The sequence below is a fragment of the Staurois parvus genome, unplaced genomic scaffold, assembly GCF_062004578.1.
Source record: "Staurois parvus isolate SC_StPar_1 unplaced genomic scaffold, SC_StPar_1.0 ptg000392l, whole genome shotgun sequence".
Classification (NCBI taxonomy): Eukaryota; Metazoa; Chordata; class Amphibia; order Anura; family Ranidae; genus Staurois; species Staurois parvus.
The window spans coordinates 3,863,576-3,888,954 of NW_028318188.1; the positions used below are offsets into that span (position 1 = coordinate 3,863,576).

Below are 25,379 nucleotides of genomic sequence, written 5' to 3' on the forward strand. Positions count from 1 at the left end.
GCCACTGTGGCTGTGGAAGAAGCTAATGGTGTTCGATCTGTGGTAATGGATCCCTAGTGTCTCAACTTCTCTAAACAAAATGCTGCCATATAGGAGACTTTTGTTCCGCTATGTGATAAAATAAAGTAAATTGTAAAAAAATTAAAGGTTCTTAAGCACATAAAACTCCCCCCCCAAAAAAAAAATCTTGTGCCTACTCCACCTCCATTTACATGCACATATGAATGTATACAAACATGTCATCATCTACACTACATGTCACAAATTGCTGCACAGGCCAGAGCGAGAAAAGTAATTGTACGGCCATTATTCAAGGTTAACTCTAAATTGATGAGCTGTAGGATCTTTTAAAGCATCATCAATGGAAAATTTGGGGTACTGAAGTTTGTGAATGTTTCACAGACACTCACAATATTAAGGCACGACTTGTTTGGTATCTTATTATTTGGTTCAGCCATATCTTATATATTTATCAAAAGCATGATGACATTACTCCTGTGCATGTACATGGGTGTCACATCACCACAACACAGAGCGAGTGCCACAACTGTGGTCTGAGATGTGTGATGCGTGGTTCAGATTACATTACCGCTAACAGGCAAGGGGAGGCATTTATGACAAAAGAGACTGCTGTCAGCAGATTTTAAAAATTTGACGTTAATACAACCTTAAAGGAAAATGACTGGCTAGTTCAGTAATAAATAAATCATAACTTATGGATGTATTTAAATGTGTTGTTTAGCAGAATTTAAAATCACTCACTTTGGGTTTCTGCCTATTCTGGATGCCTGCGTGTTGCACAAGGGTTTCTGTATTCAGTTTGGGGGTACAGTGATCAAATAGCCTGTCATTGTACACTGTATGATCTAAGCAGAATGAAGATCTAACCACATTCATGGCATTAAAGTGATAATAAAGGGTAACATTTTTTTGGTTGAAATTAAAATAAGGTGTTATAGTTGCTTGCTCTGTGCAACTACATTGCATAGATAGTTCTCTTATCTCCTCTTCTGGGTGTCCACAGCCGAAACTGTCTGCTTCCTCCCCTCCAAAATGCCTCCTTGGGAAGTCTGGTGCTAAAGAGGCACCTACTGTATGTGGGTGTGTTCCCGAGTCGAGCTGTGTGCGTCCATAGACACACACAGTGTTGGTAAGCCATGCCCCTGCTCTCCTTACAGAAATTTTACTGACAGCAGCAGAGCCTATAGCTTCCACTGCCCTCATTGTCTTCTGTGACCAGAAAGGGAGGAGAGAAGTGCTGCAGTGAGACAATATTGAAACAATGACAGCAGTCAGGTGAGTGTTTAGGGATAAAGGTGGGTAAAAACAGGTGGTGGGTGTTTTTTTTTACCCTAATACAGTGAATGTATTAAGGTAAAAATGTTTTTTGACTTTAGAACCACTTTAAATAGTACAGTACATTGTAATGGTGGAGGTTATGGCTGAACTCTAGGCTAAATAGACAGCTGTTTACCTGCTAGATTTCTAATTCTGTCCAGCTTGTCCTGAAATTTACACAGCCAGCGAGACAACACAGACAGGTTGGGGACCTCTTACCTCTGTTGCATTTAAAGTAGTATGAAACCCTCAATGGTTTTTAGTTTGACACATTGAGCACAATAAAGTAAACATTCCCCAGTACATTTTTGGTTAAAGTTCTTACCCCGGCACTTACAGTTTACAACTTTCAAATACTGCTGGCATCTGTTCTCTCGGTCTTTCTTTCAGTCTTCACAGGAAAGAATTAACAGTGGACAGTGTGTGGTTTGTAGCCAGTCTGATATCTTGGAGAAGGGAGCGGGAAGGAACGGTGGGAGTGCATTGCCATCCCAAGCTGCCAAGCTGTGTGTTTCTATTGATGTACAAAGTGTAGGGGACAAACTCTAGTTCCTACATACAATAGAGGCTCTATAGGATGATGTATAAGAAAGGAGACACACATGGCACCAGCTTAAAGTGGAAGGTTTTTTTGCCTTAATGCATTACCTGCATAAAGTTAAAGAGCCTTCCACTAGTTTTTCCTCCCCCCCACCCAAATACTTAGCTGACTCCAGGATCGATCCAGCACTGTACCCATCTGCAGCAGCGCTGGTTTGCTCTCTCTCTCTTCTCACAGGCTCAGAGACAGCAGCGGGAGCCATTAGCTCCAGCTGCTGTCAGTCAAATACTGTGAGGAGGGGGGCGCAGCTGAGCCATGCTATGTGTGTCAATGGATGCGGCTTCCTATGGGGATGCACTGAAAATAGGTGGAGCCGAGAGGGCCAGTGGGGGACCCCAGAAGAGCAGGTCTGGGCCACTCTGTGAAATGGATTAGAGATAAAGAATCTGAATACTCAGTAAGTGATTAAAGTGATTGTAAAGGCTGAAGATTTTTTACATTCTGTGCATGTAGGTAAAAAACTTTCAGTGTACAGCTCCCCCCTCAGCCCCCCAATGTTTGCCTGAGCCTGATCTTGATCCAGCAATGTGCATGCGAGCAGCAGCTGTCCTAGGTTTCTCCATTCTCATTGGCTGAGCCAAGCATGCAGGAGCGCCCTCTCTCAGCAGAAGAGAGGGTCCGGGAGTGCTAGCGGGGGACCCAAAAAGAGGAGGATCGCGCTGCTCTGTCCAAATCCATTGTATGTATGGATATGTATGTTATGAGTTTGTTAAAGTGTTACTAAACCCAGCACCTTGTATTCACTATATCTGCTCTCCCACAGTACACAGAACAGGGAAGTGCAATTGTTTTAGTAAATATAAACTGCTAAATACATTTTCTCATAAGCAGTTAGATCAGTATTGTGATTTCTATCAGTGTTCAGCAGAGCACTGGTTAAATGTTGTAGGAGGAATTTTCTTTCTGCTCTAGGAGGATGCAAAACCCCTGACCTCTGTCTGGACAGTGCTGATTGGCCCTGTGCTAATCACAAAACTATGCCCTATATTGCAAGAGTCTTCATGGGTATTTTTCTTTCATCTGGAGGAGGGGCTTTCTCAGCCATGCACACCCTCCTGCCTGCATGCCTGTTCTAAGGGCAGATGGATTCCAGGAAGTAAATGCTACATGAATCATCTGCCATCTGCCCTTACTCAAGATGGCTGCAGTTTGAAATGCTAAGGTGGTATTTTTTATGTGATATTTTAATAAAGTAAAGCATAGAGATATGTTTTGCTTTGAATATAAAAAATGAATTAAATAGCATTTTTGGTTTTTGGTACTCAGATACAGTTTAGTTCCTGTTTGAGCAAAAAGGTCGCCTCCCTGTCCCCAGTCCGTAACTGGACATTGAAGGAGCAGCAGATTACCGATGAGTCAACACTTTTCTTTCTCCTCTTAACTAGCTGCATTAAAAAAAAGTTCATATATAACAGTACTGATAATGTTTGCTGGCAGGTCTCCTTTCACATCTTTGCCTACCATTCATATCTCAGTCTCATTGGCAAGCACATAAAAATTTGGACATTCATTTATTTCATGGTGATAGGTTCTACCCCATCTATATCCACTTTGTGTTTTCAATGCCTGCACTAAATTTGGATGGAGTTTGTATTTCAAATTTTTGGGCAGGCATGCAAAGCACATTTTTTGTTTTATTTGGACATTCTTTTCCACTTCAATATCCGTTCTGCATGAGTGTTTTAATGAGTGCATTTGCTCAGGGCTTTTTAGAGCTTGCTCACCCAGGCAGAATCACTGCTGGCATATCGGAGCTCGTCTGGCGAGGGGCACAGATACCGTGACATACATTTGAACTGACAGATCAGAGGACACAGAAAACACTCAACCACTATAGCACTGGGATTGGTAGCAGCATTTTAGTTGCTAGTTGGGAGAGGTATATAGGTATAAGAGCTCAGAACTGGGAGCATAATGCATACCTTGTTCTAAAACTGATTAGGTTGCTGCTGATCTCATTAAATACATGAACATTTTATGGCAATAAAGACTTTTTTATTGTATGTATTACACCATAAAGAATTCAGAGGACATATCAGTTGCCGATGAAAAAAGGTGATTTTACCTCTATATTGGTCCAAGCAAGTGTCATGCATTTAGAGCCCTTGTACCCCACCTGCAGCCCGGGGGCCACATGCAGCTCTTGGCCCTTTTTGTACAGCCTTTGGCTGTCCTGCAGACACGAATTTCCCTATCAGCCTTTTATAGTAGTGATTTCTAGCAACCTCATGTAGTATGTCTCCAGGTTATGACTGTCTCCTGATGCATGTCCCTAGTCTCCAGTAACACTTATAGCGTGCTCACAGTCTCTGACAGTCTCCTGCAGCATGTCCACAGTCTCCGTCCATCTCTTGTATCATTTCTGCAATCTCTGACCATCTATTGTATTATGACCACAGTCTCTGACCTTCTCTTGTATCAAGTCTGCGATCCCTGACCATCTATTGTAATATGTCCACAGTCTCCATCCATCTCTTGTATCATGTCTGCAATCCCTGACCATCTATTGTGTTATGTCTACAGTCTCTGACTATCTCTTGTGTCATGTCTGCAGTCTCTGACCATCTGTATTTTGTCCACAGTCTCTGACCATCGCTTGTATCATTATTAATATTATTATTATACAGGATTTATATAGCGCCAACAGTTTTCTCAGCACTTTACAATATAACGGATGCTGTCCATCATACTGCCCCAAATTACATCACCAACCTAATATCAAAGTACCACCCAACACGCACACTCCGCTCCTCTCAAGACCTCCTTCTCTCTAGTTCCCTGGTCTCCTCCTCCCATGCCCGCCTCCAGGATTTCTCCAGGGCGTTACCCATCCTCTGGAACTCCCTACCCCAATCCATCAGACTATCACCTACTCTCCTCTCATTTAGGCGCACCCTGAAAACCAACCTCTTCAGGGAAGCCTACCCCACCCCCTGCTAATTGCCAACCTCCTCCACTCTTCCTACCACTCCATTCCCCAAAGCTATCTCCTCCTGTACCACTATCCCCTCCCTCCTAGATTGTAAGCTCCAAGGAGCAGGGCCCTCGAACCCCTCGTGTATCACATTGTATTGTTACTGTACTGTCGCATGTACTGTCCCCCATTGTAATGTACAGCGCTGAGCGAACTATTGGCACTTTATAAATACTGTATAATAATAATAACGGGAGACAATACAGCAACAATCCAGTTCAATACAAGAGGGATAGGAGGGCCCTGCTCCTTGGAGCTTACAATCTGTCATGTCTGCAACCTCTGACCATCTATCTACTGTATTATCTCCACAGTCTCTGACCTTCTCTTGTATCATGTCTGCAATCTCTGACCATCTACTGTATTATGTCCACAGTCTCTGAGCATCTCCTGCATTATGTTCAGTCTCTGACCATCTCATGTACAGTATCATGCCCATAGTCTTTGACGATATCCTATTGTGTGTCTGCTGTTTCCAATAATGACTATTCACTAAATGTTATTTACAGCCCTTTGGTGATGTCGACTGCCACACTTGAGGATCTTCATATCAACAAAGTTAAAGTGTTTGTAAAGGCTGAAGGATTCTTTACCTTCATGCATTCTATGCTTGAAGGTAAAAAACCTTCTGTGTGCAGCAGCTCTCCCCAGCCCCCCCAATACTTACCTGAGTGTCATCGCGATCCAGCGAAGTGAACGATAGCCTCGGCTGTCACTGGTCTCTGCCTCCTCATTAGCTGAGACAGCAAGCAGGAGCCATTGGCTCCCACTACTGTCTATCACAGCCAGTCAGCCAGTGAGGAGAGAGAGGGGGCAGGGCCAAGCCGCAGCTCCGTGTGTGAATAGACATAAAGTAGCGGGTGCCCCCATAGCATGCTGTTTGCTGTGGGGGCACCTGACAGACAGGAGGAGCCAGGAGAGCCTGCGGGGGACCAGAGAAGAGGAGGATCCGGGCTGCTCAGTGCAAAACCACTACACACAGCAGGTAGGTATAGACATGTTTGCTATTTTACAACAAAAAAAATGAACCTTTAGCTTTAACCACCACTGATTTAGAGCATTCATCCAGATTGTGTGCAAAACCTGGTATGTTGCTTTTTTCAGCATGCTGCCATAAATGTTAGTACCACATGGTGCAAAATCCAGCCTCTTCCAGCCACAGCAGTTTTCAGCTTCTCAGAGAGTTTTACAGGCTGCTGGCGGCAGAGCTGGATGGTGCGCCTTTGCCTTCCACCCACACCAGAAAGCTGGGATTGCATGCCCCGGGGCTAAAAGCCCAGTGTGCATGAGGCCTTAGCAAACAGTCAGATTCTCTGCATGCTGCAAAGAACCCTTGCTCTATGTGTGGAAGCAATGGTCTCCCTGCAGCGGTCTGGCACACAATCTGCTAAGTCTGGGCTTGTGTTCCCCATTCGGCAGAGAGCATGAGTTTTGCTAATTTTTTTTATTTATTACAGGTACTTATATAGCGCCATCAATTTACGCAGTGCTTTACATCTATATTATGCATTCACATCAGTCCCTGCCCTAAAGGAGCGTACAATCTAAGGTTCCCAACTCACATTCATACATACACATACTAGGGCCAATTTAGATAGGATCCAGTTAACATACCAGCATGTCTTTGGAGTGTGGAAGGAAACTGGAGTACCTGGAGGAAACCCATGCAGGCACAGGGAAAACATGCGAATTCGCAGCAGGTAGTGTCATGGTTGGGATTTGAACCAACAACCCTAGTGTTGCAAGGCAGAGGCGCTAACCACCAAGTGGAGAACTGTGGCTCTGACTCAACAAGAGGTGTGCCAGACCTCTGCAGAGAGACACCTTCTTCCACACAGACTGCAAGTGTCCTTTTCTGCAGAATGAGGGCAGGGGACAGGACTCTACACAGGGTGTGGCTGCTTTCCCTAAGACTTTGCACAACTTTGGTTTTGTTGCACATGGAATGTCTCTAGCTGATATAAGTTGAAAGTTCAGTTGGACTTTAAGTACTAGTAATATTTCTAGTGTGTGTAGAGATTTGAGGTAATGGAAAGCTGTCTTATTGATTATGGGAGATACCGTGGAACCAAAATAAAGATAATCTTTTCTTTTTCTTTGTTTAAGGCATGGCCTTCCCTGTTGATATCTTGGATAACTACAGCCATGATGAACTGGAGAGTTTGTCGGAAGATTATTTGTCATACTTAAGGTGTGCTGATCCTGATAACCCGGAGTACTTCAGCCTGCGAGATGGACGAGAGGTAAAAGTTCTTTGAATAGCACTAGTGGTGCACCGAAATGACAATTCTGGTGCTGAAACCAAAAATTCAAAATGCACTTGGCTGAAAACCCAAACCGAAATGCGCAGTTTTTAAAAATGAATATATATATTTTTTGGAAAAAAATATACTTTGATTAAAAAAAAAAACACAATATATACCCCAATTTTTTTGTAAAATATGAAAGAGGATGTTATGGCGAGTAAATAGATACCCAATAAAAAAAAAATGGCTGGAACCAGAAGTGACATTGCTCTGGTCCTCCAAGGGTGTAGAGATGAGTGGAGGCCATCTTTCCTTCACTAATCTCTATGCCCAGCACCAGGATCGTTCAATTGTTTCTCAGGTAAGGGTGAGAACTACCAAGTGGCAGGCAGCGGCGAGGAGCAGCATAGGCGAGGTGGCAGGGTTTTTTTCGGCACCTGTATTGGTGCTTTTTTACATATCGGCCAACGGCTGATAGGGGTGTTTTCGGCCAAAGGGTTTCGGCCACTGAAATTTCGGTGCACCCCTAGATAGCACATTTCATAAAACCGACTTTAACACCCCGGTCACATCGGGTGGGACTTGGCATGCGATTTGCATGCCACGCGACTTGCAAATCCTATGCCATGTCGCACCCTATTGTCTGCTATTAGAGCTGTCATACCGGTGCAGTCCCGACTTGGTCGAGGTGCACCGATTTCTAAAGTAGTACATGCACTACTTTTGGTGCGATTTGCATAGACATATGTCAAATGTCTTGCAGATCGCACCTGAAATCGTCAACTCACCCGACTTTGAAATCATGCGACTTCACTGTAAGTCGCATGATTTTAAAGTTGGACTTGATGTGACTGGAGAGTTAGTTCTTGTTTATACTGTTGTTCTTATGTGTACACCCTTGTGAGGGCCATCTTTTGCCAGCATGGGATGAACATGTGTTCTGTGCATCTGCATGCAAGCAGTCCCGTTCATGTCAATTGCCATGCAATGGCTGCTTTGAAGACAGCCGCTGTTCCCAATTTGACACCCGCGCAGGTGCATATCTCCAAACTCACACTGTCTGCATTTGAGGACACACGCCTGCATGCACCCATGTGCACACGGATGTCAAATTGGGAGCAGTGGTTGTGCATCCCAATGGACATGAATAAGACCGCCTACATGGATGAACGGAACAGCTGTGCAGATAAAACTTGACTCTTACATGGGTTTATACTTAAGTACTGCCTGTGAAAAAGGCCTTATTGTTGGTTAAACCTGGATCTGGTACAGCCTATATTATCCCAGGAAACTCCATAGCACATTAGGTATCCAAAACCCAAACTAAAAACTTACCACACAATATGCATTCTGACTTTACTCTTGGGGTGCTTTGTGTATTTCCTCTAGATCCCTTGTTCCCCTCCCTCCCCCTCTCTGTTGGGGTCCCCCAAGGCTCTGTCCTCGGGCCCCTCCACCTCTATGCTGACGACACCCAAATTTACCTCTCCACCCCCCACCTCACCCCCTCATTCTCTGGCCGCATCGCCCACCTCCTAAACGACATATCAGACTGGATGTCACTCCACTTCCTCAAACTTAACCTATCCAAAACCGAGCTCCTGGTCTTCCCCCCACCCTGTGCACCCCCCCCATCCTCTCCATCACTACTAACAACGCCACCATCTCTCCCACCCCACACGCCAAAGTCCTGGGTGTCACCCTGGACTCCCACCTCTCCTTCCTACCCCACATCCAACTGCTATCTAGATCTTGCAGGCTCCACCTCCGCAACATCTCCAAGATACGCACATTCCTCACCCCAGACACCACCAAACAACTCCTACACTCCCTCATCATCTCACGCCTGGACTACTGCAACTCCCTCCTCACTGGCCTACCCAAACGAACGCTTTCCCCACTCCAGTCGATCCTAAAATCAGTGGCTAGACTCATCCACCTCACCAACCGCTCCACATCTGCCTCCCCCCTCTGCCAATCCCTTCACTGGCTCCCGATTGCACAACACATTAAATTCAAACTGCTAAGTCTGACCTACAAAGCCATTCACAATGCTGCCCCAATCTACATAACTGACCTGATACCCAAATACTACCCTACCCGTGCCCTCCGCTCCTCACAGGACCTCCTACTCTCTAGCTCCCTGGTCTCCTCCTCCCACGCTCGATTGCAGGACTTCTCCAGGACTTCCCCCATCCTCTGGAACTCCCTACCCCAATCCATCAGACTGTCGCCTACCCTCCTCACCTTCAGGCGCACCCTGAAAACCCTCCTCTTCAGGGTAGCCTACCCCAACCTCACCTAACACCCGACCTCACCTAACAACTAACCTACTCCACTCCTCCCACCACTCCATCCCCCACAGCCATCTCCTCCTGTGCCACCTTCCCCTCCCTCATAGATTGTAAGCTCGAAAGAGCAGGGCCCTCGAACCCCTCGTGTAGTGTATTGTTACTGTCTTGTCTCATGTTCTGTCCCCCTTGCAACTGTACAGCGCTGAGCATACCCATTGGCGCTATATAAATACTGTATAATAATAATAGATCAGTGCAGTAATCCATTAGGAAACTTTGTCTCTGTGTAGAAGCTTCCTGTATTAAAGACCAATCACTTCTGCTCTCTGTCCTTGTGCAGAGCAACTTGCCTTGCATCCTCCCACTCCTGTAGTTTTCCGCAGGTAGTCAGTAGTGGGTGGAGCCTGCTATGCCCCCCCCCCCTTTCGCCCACAAATCTGCTGTCTGCATGTGTCACAGGGATGATGCCACAGATACTGTTACAAGGTAATATCTGGGTTTGCAAATGTATTTGGTGCTTTTATACCCCTTGTGTGTTTTGAGACATACAGTGCACTCATAAAGTATTCAGACCCCTTCACTTTTTTCAGTGTTGTTATGATTAACCCCTTCACGTATAAGGGTAAAACAAACCTTAAAGCCTAAGCAAAATTTTACAACTTTGTCATGTGTTAGTAAAACCGTACATGTCATCACAACTACTTTGTACATCCAGGTGAATTATACCTTGTTTCTTTCAGGACAAATTGGGCTTTCATTTGGTGGTAAGTGGTAATGGATATCCCCTGATGTTTTTTTATTATCAAAGGAAAATTGGCCCAAAATAGTAAAAAAAATGTTTTTTAAATGTAGCTGTGTGTTTCTTGTTACTACCATAACCTACCACCAAAAAACAACCCAAAATAAAAATTTCCAGCTCTTGATGATCTCAGCGATACCATATATGTGTATGTTATTTGTTGTTTGTACCTGTAGTACAGCCCAGAAACAATAGTGCGCATTGTGTTTTTTGACCTAAAATACACTGACACTAACAATGGGGGCAGGCTTCACAGTGACTGATCAGTGTGATAGCCAATCAGAGGCAATCACAGCAGTCATATGACCTGGAATCGGGAGTCCCAGGTCCTGATTGTTAGAACGGGACCTGGGGCTCTCAGTGACACCCCAGTCTTACAGCACACTCCCAGCACAAAGACAGGTACACAAATATGCGTGCCAACGGAAAAAAAGCCTAGTTCTGTGAGGCCGCATATTTGTTTTATGTCAGCGCAAAGGGCTAATGAATGAATAATGAGAAAAAAAATAATTTAAACAACTGTAGTATCAGGCTGCAACATAACAAAATTGAAAAAAATGAAGGGGGGTCTGAATACTTTATGAATGCACTGTATATATAAATGAACGTTTGCGTGCCCACAGGCACATGGCAGAAGTCTTAAAACCTTGTCCAATTGCAGTACAAGCAGCATTGTCATTATAACCGGACAGTACTCTCTTTTTGTTCATTTTTTTTTAATACTTTGTTTTCTTTTCAGGTGCTAATTAGTCTTTCTACAGTAGGGTATGTGCCTCTTTATGGAGGAGATCAGGCACAAAAACTTCTGGCTCTCTTTGCACCTGAAGATACTCTGACAGGTATGATATGAGCAACACACTAGTATTAGTTGGCTAAGCTTTGTGCTTCTGAAGAGTTGACATACTTTATTCTGAATTGGATTTATCTTGCTTTTTTCTTTTTTTTTTTTTTTCTTTTTAGTTGACTCTTTATTTTGACTTCTTCATATAGCCTAATAAAGAAGTCATAGGACCCATGTCTGTAATTTTTTTACTCTGCAAGCATTGCTACTTCAAGTGAGTTGGCTATTGTGGCCCCAGAATTTAGATCTCTGGTTCTCTAGAATTCATATTGGACCAAAACCACAGAGTAGCAGTAATTATAGTTTATGGATTTTGCTGGAGGCTAAGGCAGGGTGGAAGGAAGGAAAATTGCTCCTTTTTCCCATCAACGCAGTCAGTGTTGATAGGGGAATGCCTCCCGCAGCGCTATTGTGTTCTGCCTCGGGGAGCCTTCCTGGCAGCAGAGCACAGTTATAGTCGCCGGCAGTGATCGCATACACAAAATCAGACAGGTTGGTTGTACTGAAATGGATCGATGGATCGACTTAAGCACAACCAACTGGTCCATATATGAATCGAATCTCAGCTGGTCCCTGCTGAGCTGGCTGAGCTTTGATCCATCTATGGCCAGCTTAAATAGTTGGTGATCTGTCCTTTGTATTCTACTGAGCAGTGGGAAGCAAGAGTTTGCCATTCATTGAAACTTAAAGCAGAACTAAACCCTCCTGTCCATTACAGTCAACGAAGCTGCGATCTTTACTTCAGTTTGATATGTAGTTTCCATGGTGCTGCACATTGATCAGTTAGGATATAGCCATTTGATGGTTTGACAGTACGGTTAAGAGCAAAAGCAGATGTGACAGTTGAGAGCATGCCTTGAAGATAACTGTTTTGGGAAACAGTTAAAAATGATGGGTTTAGTTCCACTTTAAGAACACCTTTTAAATTGCACATTAAGTTATGTCAGAGTGAGTTGGCAGGCAGTTTATAGCTAAATGTGTACAGTTGTAGTATGCAAGTCTTTGCCAGTTTAGAATTTCTGGTTGTAAGTGTTGCTATTCTTCCATAGCTGTGGCTTTGTATCTTGCTCATCAGTGGTGGACAGTTGATGATACAGTGAGAACGTCCAAAACATCCCGGGATGGCTTGCAGCAGGTAAAGTCTTGAATAGTACTTGAACAGCTATGGACAGTAGCAGTAGAAAATATTCATATAAACCTATTGTTCTCTGGTGGAAAGGGGAATTAATGGGGGTTGGAAGTCATGGCTACTTCAGCATTGCCTTAACCACTTGCTCTCCGGAAGGTTTTACCCCCTTCCTGACCAGGACATTTTTTGCTATTTGGCACTGCACTACTTTAACTGACAATTGCACGGTCATGCAACACTGTACCCAAATTCCATTTATATAATTTTTTCACATAGAGATTTCTTTTGGTGGTATTTGATCGCCACTGGAGTTTTAATTTCTTTTATATACATTTTGAAAACAAATATTTTTTACTTTCAGCTATAAAACATATCCAATAAAAAATTAAAAAAAAATTCTTCATAAATTTAGGTCAAAATGTATATTGCTATATGTCTTTGGTAAAAATCCCTAAAAGTGCATGTTTATTGGTTTGCATGAAAGTTATAGCATCTACAAACTATGGGATATATACTGGATTTTTTATTTATTTATTTTTTACTAGTAATGGTATTGATCGATGACTTATAATGGGACTGTCATAGTGCGGTGGACAATCTGACACTAACTGAATCTTTGTGGGAACCGGCTAACTGACACTAACATCACCAGTGACACTAATACAGTGATCGGTGCTAATACTGCATACTGTCACTGTACTAATGACATTGGCTGGGAAGGGGTTAACATCTACTGGCAATCAAGGGGTTTACTGTGTGCCTAACAAGTGTTAATGTGTTTAATATGTGCTGCTTTAACTAATAGATCTTACTGTTTTTTTTCCTGCTTAGCAGAAAATGAAAAAAACAGCAAGATCGCCTTCCACTATACATATCTGTGTTGTTTACCATCACAGAGCTTTATTTGTGAATCATTGATCCAATCAGTGGGTCCCAGCGGTCAGTCTTTGACTGGGACCTGCTGATTGGCTTGTGCTGTAACGAATCACAGCACAGTCAGGTCGGTGGACATTTGTGCGCCCTACCCGTAAGTGCTGATCATGTACCAGGTATGTGATCCAGCGCAGAGAAGCCGCTTTGCCGCTGAACATCTAAGCATCACGGCCTTCTTGTTTGCTGAAGTGGGACAAGATTTCCACGCCTCATCGGTAGATGTTAGTGGAGTGGTGAGTTTCTGGAGCCTCTTTTCTCTGTCCCACTTCCGAAAAGAGGTAAGTTGTATGAGGTGGCTAAGGTAACTTTGTGGGGCTCCCATAGGGAGATCGCCGATGACACAGAACACACATTGTCTACAAAAAAAGGTTTGAATGCGGGTGTGGATATCAAGGTAGGCATCTTGGGACTTGAGGAGAGAGTCATTAAACCTGCACTGAGATGTAGAAGGAACCAAGACTGGGGGCATGAGCAAGAATATAACAGGGTCATGATCTGACCATGGGAAAGTAGGGATCAAGATTTTATGTATGGGATGGCTTCTGGTGCATATCATTTATCAACAGTAGAGTTCAAGGTTATGTTTGTGTCTCCCATAAGGATGAGGGTCCCTGAACTATGGTGAGAGAACACTTTTGAGGAAGTGAGAAAAGAACCTGTGCTGGAAACAGTTGGGAGCATAGTAGGCGACCATGGTTACATCATAACCATTCAGGGCTCCTTGGAAGAGCAGACACCTACCAGTTGGATCTGCGATTTTCTTATTGCAGTTGAATTGAAGGTTGCGCCTGAAGGCAATCAGTAACCCTCTGTGTTTTTTGGAGGCAAAGGCCAAATGAAAGGTGGGAAAGTGAAGAGAGAGATATTTCATAGCAGGAGAGGAGGAAAACCTGGTCTCTTGCAAGCATACTATATCAATCTGACTAGAATTAAGGTAATGAAAACCCTTTGACTGTTTCACCGGGGAGTTAAACCTATGGATATTATGTGAGTAGATCTTTAACGAGGTCAGAGCCATAGCCAGGAAATGAGAAGAAGCTGAGCTGGAAGGGTCCAGTAATAGTAGTTAGTGCTGCCAGGGTATTGAGCCATCAAGCGCAAAATGGTTCCATCCCAAGGGAACAATATGTAGAAGAAGAGAATCAAAGAGGGAAGGGAGAGGGGGCAGGAGCAGGAAAGGGACCAAAAGGAGAAAAAACGGGTAAAAGGGAGACGTTCAGTATAAACCACTCCAAGAGTGAGCCACATCTCAAAAAAGATATATAAAGCAGGTAAGCTCTGCTTCTGGACACATGGCTGCACCAGTCCAAAATGGCCTTGGGTGTAGTAGGAGGTAAAAAGGCGGGGGTGTTTTCTGACCAGGTTAGACAACAGGCAGCAGTAAAAAAAGGGGGGATGGGGAAAGGGGAGAAAAAGATGAGGACAAAGTGATTACTCCTTTGAGGATCGGCAGCAGTGTTAAAAATGGGTGGGAGGAACCTGGGTAATGGGCCGCAAAAGGCAGCATGTAAAGCAGTACAATCATGGTAAATCATATTTAGAAGTTATTGAAAACTACATGCAGTGTAACACAAGTGAATAGAGTAGGGGTCTGTCAGGACCTAAGGCAAGCTATTAAAAATTGGTAGTGTTGACCCCACAACCCAATTAGTTGAAGGATGTACACATAAGGTTCACTGAGGAGACCCCCAAGGCCAACCCCAGCAACTGCACACCGGGGGGACAGGCCATCCATGGAGCCCAGTGGATAAGTTCTACAAAAAACATTGATTAAATCAAAAAGCACTTGTGAGAGGTACAGGCAGTGGCTTAGTTTGTGGAACATACAAAAAAGTTGGGGAGGTGGGGGGGGGGGGTGGAGAGAGGGGGTCTGCACGCAGCCATACATTCAAAGCACAATATGAAAACTATCCCCCTCAGGTCAGATCCAATATGGGAGGGTGGGGGCAACTCAAAAGGGGCAGATAAGAAGGAACCTCAGTTCGCTGCCGGTCAGGGTTAAAAGTTCCACAAGGGGAGATGGTAGTGCTGCAAAAATCTTTACACAGAGGTGTAGTTCAGGTGTCTCTCAAGGTTAGGGCAATAGGGTACCAAACAGAGCTCAAACTGAGGGCTTCCATTCGTGGAACAGTCTAAGAAGGAAAATATTAAAAGAGAGGATAAGAAGACCAAACAATATCCATAGTGGTGGAAAGAACATCAATTTTTCCCTCCGTCCACGGTACATGGCAGGGTGATAACAGAGAAGCCTAGTAGGCGCAAAAAAATGGAAAACATGACTTACAGTTCCGGGGCTCGTCCTGGGTCTGAGTGTGAAGAGCCTGATGTTGATGGGGTGTGAGGGAGAGAACTCTTGTACTCTTTTGCCAGGAGCAGCCTGGAAGACTTGTGGGGGGCTGAGAAGAGGCCGAACCAGCTGGGCTCTGGTCAGGGCCGTGACTAAGGGGGTACCACCAGTCCTCCTGTACGGAGCCAAGGCCAGCAGGGGGGCCCAGGCAGCTGGGTGAATTGGATGTGGGCAGGGAGGGTGATCTGCATGGTAGAGGTTAATTACTGGAACCAATCCCCTGTATGGCTCTCTCTGCAGCAGCTGAAAGCCGGCTTCTTCGCTGCCTCCTGCTGGCTTTCAGCTGCTGCAGAGACAGCTATACAGGGGATTGGTTCCAGTAATTGCCCCCTGCTGCACCCATTACCATTCCTGAACACCATATGTTTTGCCCTGCTGCCCAGACCCCCCTGTGTGCCCCAATCCCCTCAGTGCTGCTGGTTTCCCTCCTCTCCTTCTCACCAGCAGTTGCAAGCACACAATAGGATCCTTTAGATTGCATAGTGGGGGAAGGGTCCGGTCAATATGTCACATTTACCAGCCCCTTTCATTCCTGAATGAACACAATTAGTGATCGGTGCCGATCATACACTGTTCATTCTTAACTGAAGCATAGTAAACTGTATTGGCTGTCAGGTTGGCTGTATGGGGCCCCATAGTTTCCAACAGCAGCCCTGGCTCTGGTTTCCACCGGTAGATAATAGCAGGCAATTCCAAGATGGTTTGCGCTTCTTCCGGTGAGGTCAATATGTGGCTATGGACCTTGTAGGAGAAAGTGAGCTTGAAGGGAAATCCCTGTAACTGATTTCATCTGCCACTGTTTCACAATGGTGGACTGGGTGAGGCGCAAGAAAAGTTGGTAGTGGTGACCCCTGGAACATTAGATCGGGCTTATTTGATGACAATATCACTTAGCAGACCTTCGGGCTTCTTAGGGCCCAGTGCACAGTGGATGCGGTTAAACTTCAATCTGCCGATGGGAATGGCTGGCACAAGTTATTGTAATAGAGCGGTAAAAGAGGAGGTGATATCTTTAATGGTCTCTGGGGTGCGCATATTGCCCCTGCGGGCTCTATTCTCAAAAGCTTCCAAGCAGACCAGAGCCACTTCCAATTCCTTTTTTAGGTCTGAGAGGTGGTTCTGTTCGTGGTTCTCCAGAACCGTAGCAGCCACATCCATTTTGTCCTCCAGGTCATCGTTAGTCCATGGCAGCATGCATGTGGTAGTAGTATGCTACCATGTTGGAACCAGGAAAACGGAAAATTGAGCAAACACTTACCATAATTTTTCCTTTTCTGGCACCAATCCATGACAGCATAACACCACACATGAGTTGCCATATTGATACCAGGGAAATTGAAAATTATATCAAATTTTCCTTTCCTGGTGCCAATCCATGGCGGTATACTACCATATGTATGCATGCCATGGATTTGTGCCAGGAAAGGAAAATTATGGTATTTTATAATTTTTTTTTCTACTTGAATGCCACTCATTTTAAGTTTGACACAATACACCATTCATTTTCATACTGTCAGGGGAATTCATAAAGGGTGTCCTTGGATTTTTGCCAGAAAAGGAAAATCACGGTATGTGATTCAATTTTCCATTGTTGTATGTGAACAAGATTCTGCTCTGTGTCTCCTTCAGTAGATGTTTAAGGTGGAGAAAGTGACAGATTCCTTTTGCACCTGTTCACATCAGTGCGACTTGTCATTGGATTTGAAGCTTCAATTCGCATGACAGGTCGCACCCTATTGTTGGCAATGGAACCGTTCAAATTGGTGTGACTCCAACTTTGTGGTGCTGCACTGATTTGAAAAAAAAAAAAATGTTTTTCTCTGCGATTTCAGGTGCGACTTGTATAGACACCTGTGCATGAAGTTGCACAGATGTCCTACAAGTTGCACCTGAAGTCGCTCTAAGATGCATCTTTTGAAATCATGCGACGATTGATGTTGATGTGTGAAGTGATGTTGCAGGATTTCAAAGTAGTTTTCAGTATGAATCAGCGCTGACAGTAGATGACTTTAAAACACCTCCACACATAGATACAAAGCTACAAAAAAATGCAAAGGAAAAAAATGTAAATAAAAATATTTTAAAGTACATACATGAAAAACTTGGCATCTAAACTGACTCCAAAGACGTAGCCTACTGATTGAATGGAAACAATAACTTTCATTAATTAGCACAGTTCAGTATTTCTGCTTTGTATTAGAAGTTCCCTGATTAATTTTGCTTGGTTGCTTTTTAACTCACAACATCACTAAACTCTTTATTAAAAGAAAATGCAGCCAGCATTATAAAATGGCAAATACTGTGTAACAGTTTTTGTACTGGTTCCTTGTTGAAATACTTGCAGGTAATATAGTATAATATTTGGATGAAACTCAGCATTTTCATCTCTTCTGTCTGCAGGTCCGGACTCTTGGAGAAAGGGTCGTTCTTTATGTGCTGAACCGAATTATTTATAGAAAGAAAGAGATGGAGAGGGACGAGGTCCCCTTTCTCTGTCACAGCAGCTCTGATTATGCCAAGATTCTATGGAGGGAAGGAGAAGCCATTGGATTTTATTCTGTGAAGCCTGCAGGTCTCGTTTTATGCGTTCTTCAACAAAAGTTATTTTTAAAATGACTGAGTAGTATAGAACTATTAATTAAAGCAACTTCAGCAAAATGGGGCGAGACAGATTATTGGTTAAAGCTGAACTCCTGGCTAAATACCCAGATGCAACCCTCTAGACTTCACAAACATTTAACCCTTGCAGTGTGGAGTGACCCAAGTACTGGGGTTCTTTTGTTGTGCTCAGAGTACGGCTTTAAAAGTGGTGAGCATAGGGTGATTGTTTATGCCTTTTTTATGTAAAGAGAGCCTGTCACCACTGTTTACAATGTGTGCTAGATACATTTCTATATTCCTCGCAGTGACCACTAGTGCAGAGGTCTCTCTGCACTACTATGAGTACAGAACCTTCGGAGTCTGGCTGTTATTCCAATGTGATAGCATCATGGTTGTTTCATCTCCTGAGGTATGTAGAAGCAGGTCCTGGGAGTCCTTGCCCATTAGAGAAGGGAAGGGGTCTGCGTAGGGGAGTCAGGAGCATCAGGTACAGGAGGAGTGGCCTTGTCCATAGTGGGTTCCATGTTGGTTGTGTTCACCTCATGGGGGCCTGGGGGCTGGGGAGTAAAATAGTCCACCACTATCGAGCTACCAGTGTCCCATACCGTGAGGTTTTTTTTGCCACTTTTCAGTGCAGTATTTGGGTTTGCTGGAAGACTGGAAGACCAGGCTGAGATGAGCTCTGGAGTGTAGCGTTCTCATGCTGCCATCATGAGACCATGTACCTGTAATACTGTAATTTTGATATATAAAATTTGAGAAAGCTTTCTATAAAGTTTGCAGTGAAAATATCCTGATGTTGAAAATCTGTGAAAAGGCGATAGTGAGCAAAAACTGAAAAACCTAATGAAGCTGACAGTAAATAGCTTTCCTTTGAGTCATCTTTTGTCTTTTGAGTATATCAATATGTAGAGCAGGGGTGGGCAACTGTGGCCCTCCAGCTGTTGGTGAACTACAAGTCCCATCATACCACTGCCTTTGGGAGTCATGCTTGTAACTGTCAGTTTTGCAATGCATCATGGGACTTGTAGTTCTACAACAGCTGGAGGGCCACAGTTGCCCATCCCTGATGTAGAGTATAATAACTTTAAACACTGGATTACTGGAGCAAGTCCAGTTTGCTTCCATTAAACTTTGTCTTAAGGTCTAGTTTTTTTTTTTTTTTTTTTTAATGCTGTGTGAATGTCTCAAGCATTCACTCTGCTGTCAAAAATATTCCCTGTATTTTGCTTAATATGTTTGCTTCTTATGATCATGAATGGCCATAATACAGTATTTTCCTGATTGAGGTATTTTAGGGAAATAACGCTTTATGACCACTAGATGGAACCAAGGATTGTTGGAAATAAACGTATTTATCAAAATTCAGGATTATTCATGACAGCTGAGTGAATACGTGAGACATTTAAACAGCATTTTTTTTATAACTAGACCCCTTTGTATCCTTAAGCATATTTTCTATGGTGCTTTCCATAGAGAGTTCATCAGAGTCAATGTGGTTTATGGTGATGTATGAGACATTTAGGAAATGCAGGTCTTCTTTCCATCTCTTCTTAATTCAGATTTAATTAATTCTGTGCTGTAAAAATTGACATCAAGCAACAATTTAAAGTCAACTGAATGTTTTTACTGTGGAATATACTATTGTAGAACTGTGACCTACAGTATATACCGGAGATCCCAACTCCTTCCCCGCCATACGTGATTAGCTGTTTCACTCTCACGGCTATATTTTATATGTATTCATTTAGCATGCTTTACAGTATTTGTAGAAGGAGGAGGAATGAGACTTCCTTACTTGGCTTGTTGGTAGTATGCTGTACCAGCAGCTCTATCAGGTAGTAATGTATGTGTTTTTTCTTTCAGGAAGTATATGTCCCATGTATCTTACCCAAAGTTACACACTTCCAGTACTTGATACCATGTTTGTTAGGAAGCGATTTCAAGGTGAAGATTTTACTTTGCAAATGTTGGAAGATTATGTAGACTCCTTCACAGAAGAAACACTTGGCCTAAGGTATCCTCTGTCACCTACAATGCATGCAGGTAACCTTCTACCAGGGTTTTCCTAGTTCCTTATAGAAATCATGAATATCTGAAAACCTTTGGGCTTATTACTGTTATCACTTCATAAAATTCAAAATTTAATTTTTCACCTAAACTCAAGAAAAAAATAGTTTGCAATATATTTGGCATCATGCTTCAGTGTGTACTGTTTACCACTTCAAGTGGAATTGAACCCTCCTATCCTTTGCAGCTGAGGACGGTGCCATCCTAGGTCCCTCTTTAGATGTGCAGTAGCCAAGGTGCTGTGCATGTGATTAGCTAGGACACCAGCAATTTGAGGGCTAGAAAGCTCAGCTGACATGAGCACCTTGTACTTTGCAAATACTTATTGACAGTGGTGGATTTTGGTTGTGTGCTGCCATAGGCAAGAGCAAAATTGGGCACCCCCCTCCCCAATGTGGTGGTGGGGAAGGATTGGAGAGAGAGAGAGAGAGAGAGAGAAAGATTCCAGCACTCACCCACCAGCCACCCTGGGAGCCATGATCAAGAAAGCTCAACATCTTCCTTCTGCATTGATTATTATTACAGGTACTTACAGTATATAGCGCTGTCAATTTACGCAGTGCTTTACACATGTAAATATATATATATATTGTACATTCACTTCAGTCCCTAACCCTCAAGGAGCGTACAAGGTCCCTAACTCACATTCACACATATTAGGGCCAATTTAGACAGGAGCCAATTAACCTACCAGCATGTCTTTGGAGTATGGGAGGAAACCTGAGTACCAAGAGGAATCCCACACAGGTACAGGGAGAACATGCAAACTCCAGGCAGGTGGTGCCGTAATTGGGATTTGAATCAACTTCACTAGTACTGCCAGGCGGAAGTGCTAACTATTTAGCCACTGTGCTGCCCACTGATCTCTGACAATGATCCGGGATTGTGACTCAGACACTCTTCAAAAGCCCACACTGCTGTGTCTGTGTCTGACCTGCTCCTCATCCTCAGTCATCGGCTGCCATGTGTGTCACATTTATTATTATTGCAGGTACTTATATATTATATAGCGTCATCAATTTACGCAGCACTTTACATATATATATATATATATATATATATATATAGTACATTTACATCAGTCCCTAAACGTCAAGGAGCGTACAATCCAAGGTCGCTAACTCACATTCATACATACACATACTAGGGCCAATTTAGAAAGAATCCATGTAACCTACCAGCATGTGTGTGGGAGAAAACCAGAGTACACAGAGGAAACCGACGCAGGCACAGGGAGAACATGCAAACTCCATGCAGGTGGTGCCGTGGTTGGGATTCAAACTGACAACCCTAGTACTGCCAGGCGGAAGTGCTAACCATTTAGCCACTGTGCTGTCCGTTTGCATTAAGACCCAGACAGCTTACCCATGCTTTTATCCATAACAGCAGGATCACTTTGATGCCAACCCCACCAGCTTTTTACACTTACCTTTGATTTCCTGCCCTGCAGCTCCTTGTTGTATTGGGAGCAAGAACAAGATTCTCTGTATAAGCTGGATGTCACCACTTAGAGCTTACACAGGGCTGAGAACTATCTCCCTGCTTTCAATTGGCAAAGTTAGGAGCCTGAGCAGCCAGTTGCCAATTACCAGCACTGTCAGATGAGCAGGAGTGAGTCACATGCTCTGCTAAACCCTCAGGTATAGAGTATGTCACTTTGTTTGCCCAGGTTAATGGTTAAGTAGGTGAGCAAAGGGGGGTTATCTAGTACAGCTCGGGGGCCGACGTTAACTAAACCAGTGGGAAACTGGCAGTCCTGACAGTGTTATAGTTTGTACTAAACTATCAATAAGGAAACACTGCACACTGACAGTTCCAGGTGTTTGAGGAGTAAAGAGTGGCCTCAGCAACAGCACCTCCCAAAAGCCATCTGGTGCATTTTGCCCCGGTAGGTGGGACGAAAAGCGTCAGAGACATGGCTTTCAGGAGTAGCTGAGGATGGGGCTTCTCTTTTCTCCTCATACACCTGCAGCCGTCCATGTGCAGCATTTTTTAATTGTTTGTTGCAGCGCTCTCTGGATGAACATACTCACACCAACTCCCTTTCAATAGTGGGAGCATTGACACTTGGAGCAGCGCTCTATGAAGTTTATGTTGTAACAAACTATGCCGCTTTTGCATTTGCTGGACAGCTTGGTCTGCTATAAAATGTAGAGTAATATTTAAATGAAGTCATATAAAATAAAAAAAAATCATATACTAAATACTTTGATTATAGGGTCCATTTTAAGACACTGTTTAGGAAATATAAATGATTTCACTTATGTAAAACACAGTGGTGCCTTCTGTGAAGCTGACAGTACACATTAAAAATGAATGAGACTGGAAGAAACAGCTGGGAGGATAACCCTGCATGAGGTATTGAAAGCTCTGTACCATGGCTTGCACTTCATAAAATGTGGGCTGTAGTGTGCATACACAAGCAATATCTGCCTTTATGGGCCTCTGTGTGTTTTAAAGACCAACTCTGAGCACAAAGAAGTGGGAAACTGGAAGGCTGTTACTGGAATACAAACAACAAAATGTCTTAAATAGCATCATCATCCTTCACTTTGCTTTGTACAAATGAAATTACAATTTTTATTGTATTTTTTTTATAATTTGTAGTCTTTATTCAGCTTTTCAGGATAAGTCAAAGGAAAGTTACATCAAAGGAAAAAGATATATATTATATCACTGCATATTAGTAGTTTCTTATCTAATACAGGTATAGGTATGGGGAAGTAGGATAGTGTAGAAGTTTCAGCATCATAAGGGAAGGAGGAGAGAAGGTAAAAAAAAGTAAATCCAAAATTTGCAAAATATAAGATATAGAGTAATAACGTGCCTCAATATACAGTCAACTCCATAAATATTGGGACATGGACACAATTCTAACATTTTTGGCTCTATACACCACCACAATGGATTTGAAATGAAACAAACAAGATGTGCTCTAACTGCAGACTGTCAGCTTTAATTTGAGGGTATTTACATCCAAATCAGGTGAACGGTGTAGGAATTACAACAGTTTGCATATGTGCCTCCCACTTGTTAAGGGACCAAAAGTAATGGGACAGAATAATAATCATAAATCAAACTTTCACTTTTTAATACTTGGTTGCAAATCCTTTGCAGTCAATTACAGCCTGAAGTCTGGAACGTATAGACATCACCAGACGCTGGGTTTCATCCCTGGCGATGCTCTGCCAGGCCTCTACTGCAACTGTCTTCAGTTCCTGCTTGTTCTTGGGGCATTTTCCCTTCAGTTTTGTCTTCAGCAAGTGAAATGCATGATCAATCGGATTCAGGTCAGGTTATTGACTTGGCCATTGCATAACATTCCACATCTTTCCCTAAAAAACTCTTTGGTTGCTTTTGCAGCATGCTTGGGGTCATTGTCCATCTGCACTGTGAAGCGGCGTCCAATGAGTTCTGAAGCATTTGGCTGAATATGAGCAGATAATATTGCCCGAAACACTTCAGAATTCATCCTGCTGCTTTTGTCAGCAGTCACATCATCAATAAATACAAGAGAACCAGTTCCATTGTCAGCCATACATGCCCACGCCATGACACTACCACCACCATGCTTCACTGATGAGGTGGTATGCTTAGGATCATGAGCAGTTCCTTTCCTTCTCCATACTCTTCTCTTCCCATCACTCTGATACAAGTTGATCTTGGTCTCATCTGTCCATCTGTCCATAGGATGTTGTTCCAGAACTGTGAAGGCTTTTTTAGATGTCGTTTGGCAAACTCTAATCTGGCCTTCCTATTTTTGAGGCTCACCAATAGTTTACATCTTGTGGTGAACCCTCTGTATTCACTGTGGTGAAGTCTTCTCTTGATTGTTGACTTTGACACACATACACCTACCTCCTGGAGAGTGTTCTTGATCTGGCCAACTGTTGTGAAGGGTGTTTTCTTCACCAGGGAAAGAATTCTTCGGTCATCCACCACAGTTGTTTTCCGTGGTCTTCCGGGTCTTTTGGTGTTGCTGAGCTCGCCGGTGCGTTCCTTCTTTTTAAGAATATTCCAAACAGTTGTTTTGGCCACGCCTACTGTTTTTGCTATCTTTCTGATGGGTTGCTTCTAATGATGGCTTGCTTCACTGATAGTGACAGCTCTTTGGATCTCATCTTGAGAGTTGACAGCAACAGATTCCAAATGCAAATAGCACACTTGAAATGAACTCTGGACCTTTTATCTGCTCATTGTAATTGGGATAATGAGAGAATAACACACACCTGGCCATGGAACAGCTGAGAAGCCAATTGTCCCATTACTTTTGGTCCCTTAACAAGTGGGAGGCACATATGCAAATTGTTGTAATTCCTACACCGTTTACCTGATTTAGATGTAAATACCCTCAAATTTTATTTCAAATCCATTGTGGTGGTGTATAGAGCCAAAAATGTTAGAATTGTGTTGATGTCCCAATATTTATGGACCTGACTGTATACAGTGCATTCATGAAATATTGTGACCCCCTTCTCTTTTTCAACTTTATTATGTTGCAGTCTGATACTAGAGTTTACATTATTTTTTTCTCTCATTAATCTACATTCAGTACCCCATAATGTCAAAATGAAAATAGAATTTTAGAAATGTCTGTGAATTTGTTAAAAATTAAAAACTGAAATATCACATGTACTTAAGTATTCAAACTCTTTACTCAGTACTTTGTTGAAGCACCCTTGGAAGCAATTACAGCCTCAAATCTTTTTGGTCATGAAGCGACAAGCTTTGCACTCCTGAATTGGGAGATTTTCTGCCATTCTTCTTTGCAAATTCTCTCAAGCTCAGTCAGGTTAGGTGGGGACTGTCAGTAGACAGCCTTTTTTAGGTCTCTCCAGAGATGTCCAATAGGGTTCAAGTCAGGGCTCTGTCTGGGCCACTCTAGGACATTCACACAGTTGTTTCTAAGCCACTCCTGTGTTTTATACTGTGTGCTAGTAATTTAAATATTTTATTATAATTTTTTCAATATACCAATTTATATGTACAAACATTATTATAACAATCATCATATAAAATTCCAATTTAGCTATCTTCATATCAAGACTGTTAACTTTCATCTTGGTGTTCTTTTCCCCCTCCCCCCCCCCCCATATTTATCTTTTTTCCCTCCCCTTCCTTGTCAACCTAGACTCCACAATTTTCTACTCATTCCAGTGGTCCTATTCCATAAATGTTACCGTTTTACGACTACCTTACTTTTGAA

General features: G+C 43.2%; 1 protein-coding gene across 4 annotated transcripts in view; it reads left to right on the forward strand.

The window, feature by feature from the left end:
* The window catches only part of FAM169A (family with sequence similarity 169 member A), an 88,229-nt gene that overhangs the window by 29,125 nt on the left and 33,725 nt on the right, over positions 1-25,379 (forward strand). For 3 of the 4 annotated variants that reach the window (XM_089686159.1, XM_089686161.1, XM_089686160.1), the window contains exons 2-6: positions 7,020-7,156; positions 10,992-11,091; positions 12,143-12,228; positions 17,903-18,074; positions 19,970-20,149. In XM_089686159.1, the coding sequence (XP_089542285.1) occupies positions 7,022-7,156; positions 10,992-11,091; positions 12,143-12,228; positions 17,903-18,074; positions 19,970-20,149 (673 nt within the window). In that variant the 5' untranslated portion in view covers positions 7,020-7,021. Of the gene's footprint in view, positions 1-7,019; positions 7,157-10,991; positions 11,092-12,142; positions 12,229-17,902; positions 18,075-19,969; positions 20,150-25,379 lie in introns of those variants that run through there. The other variant, XM_089686162.1, reaches the window with a different exon arrangement.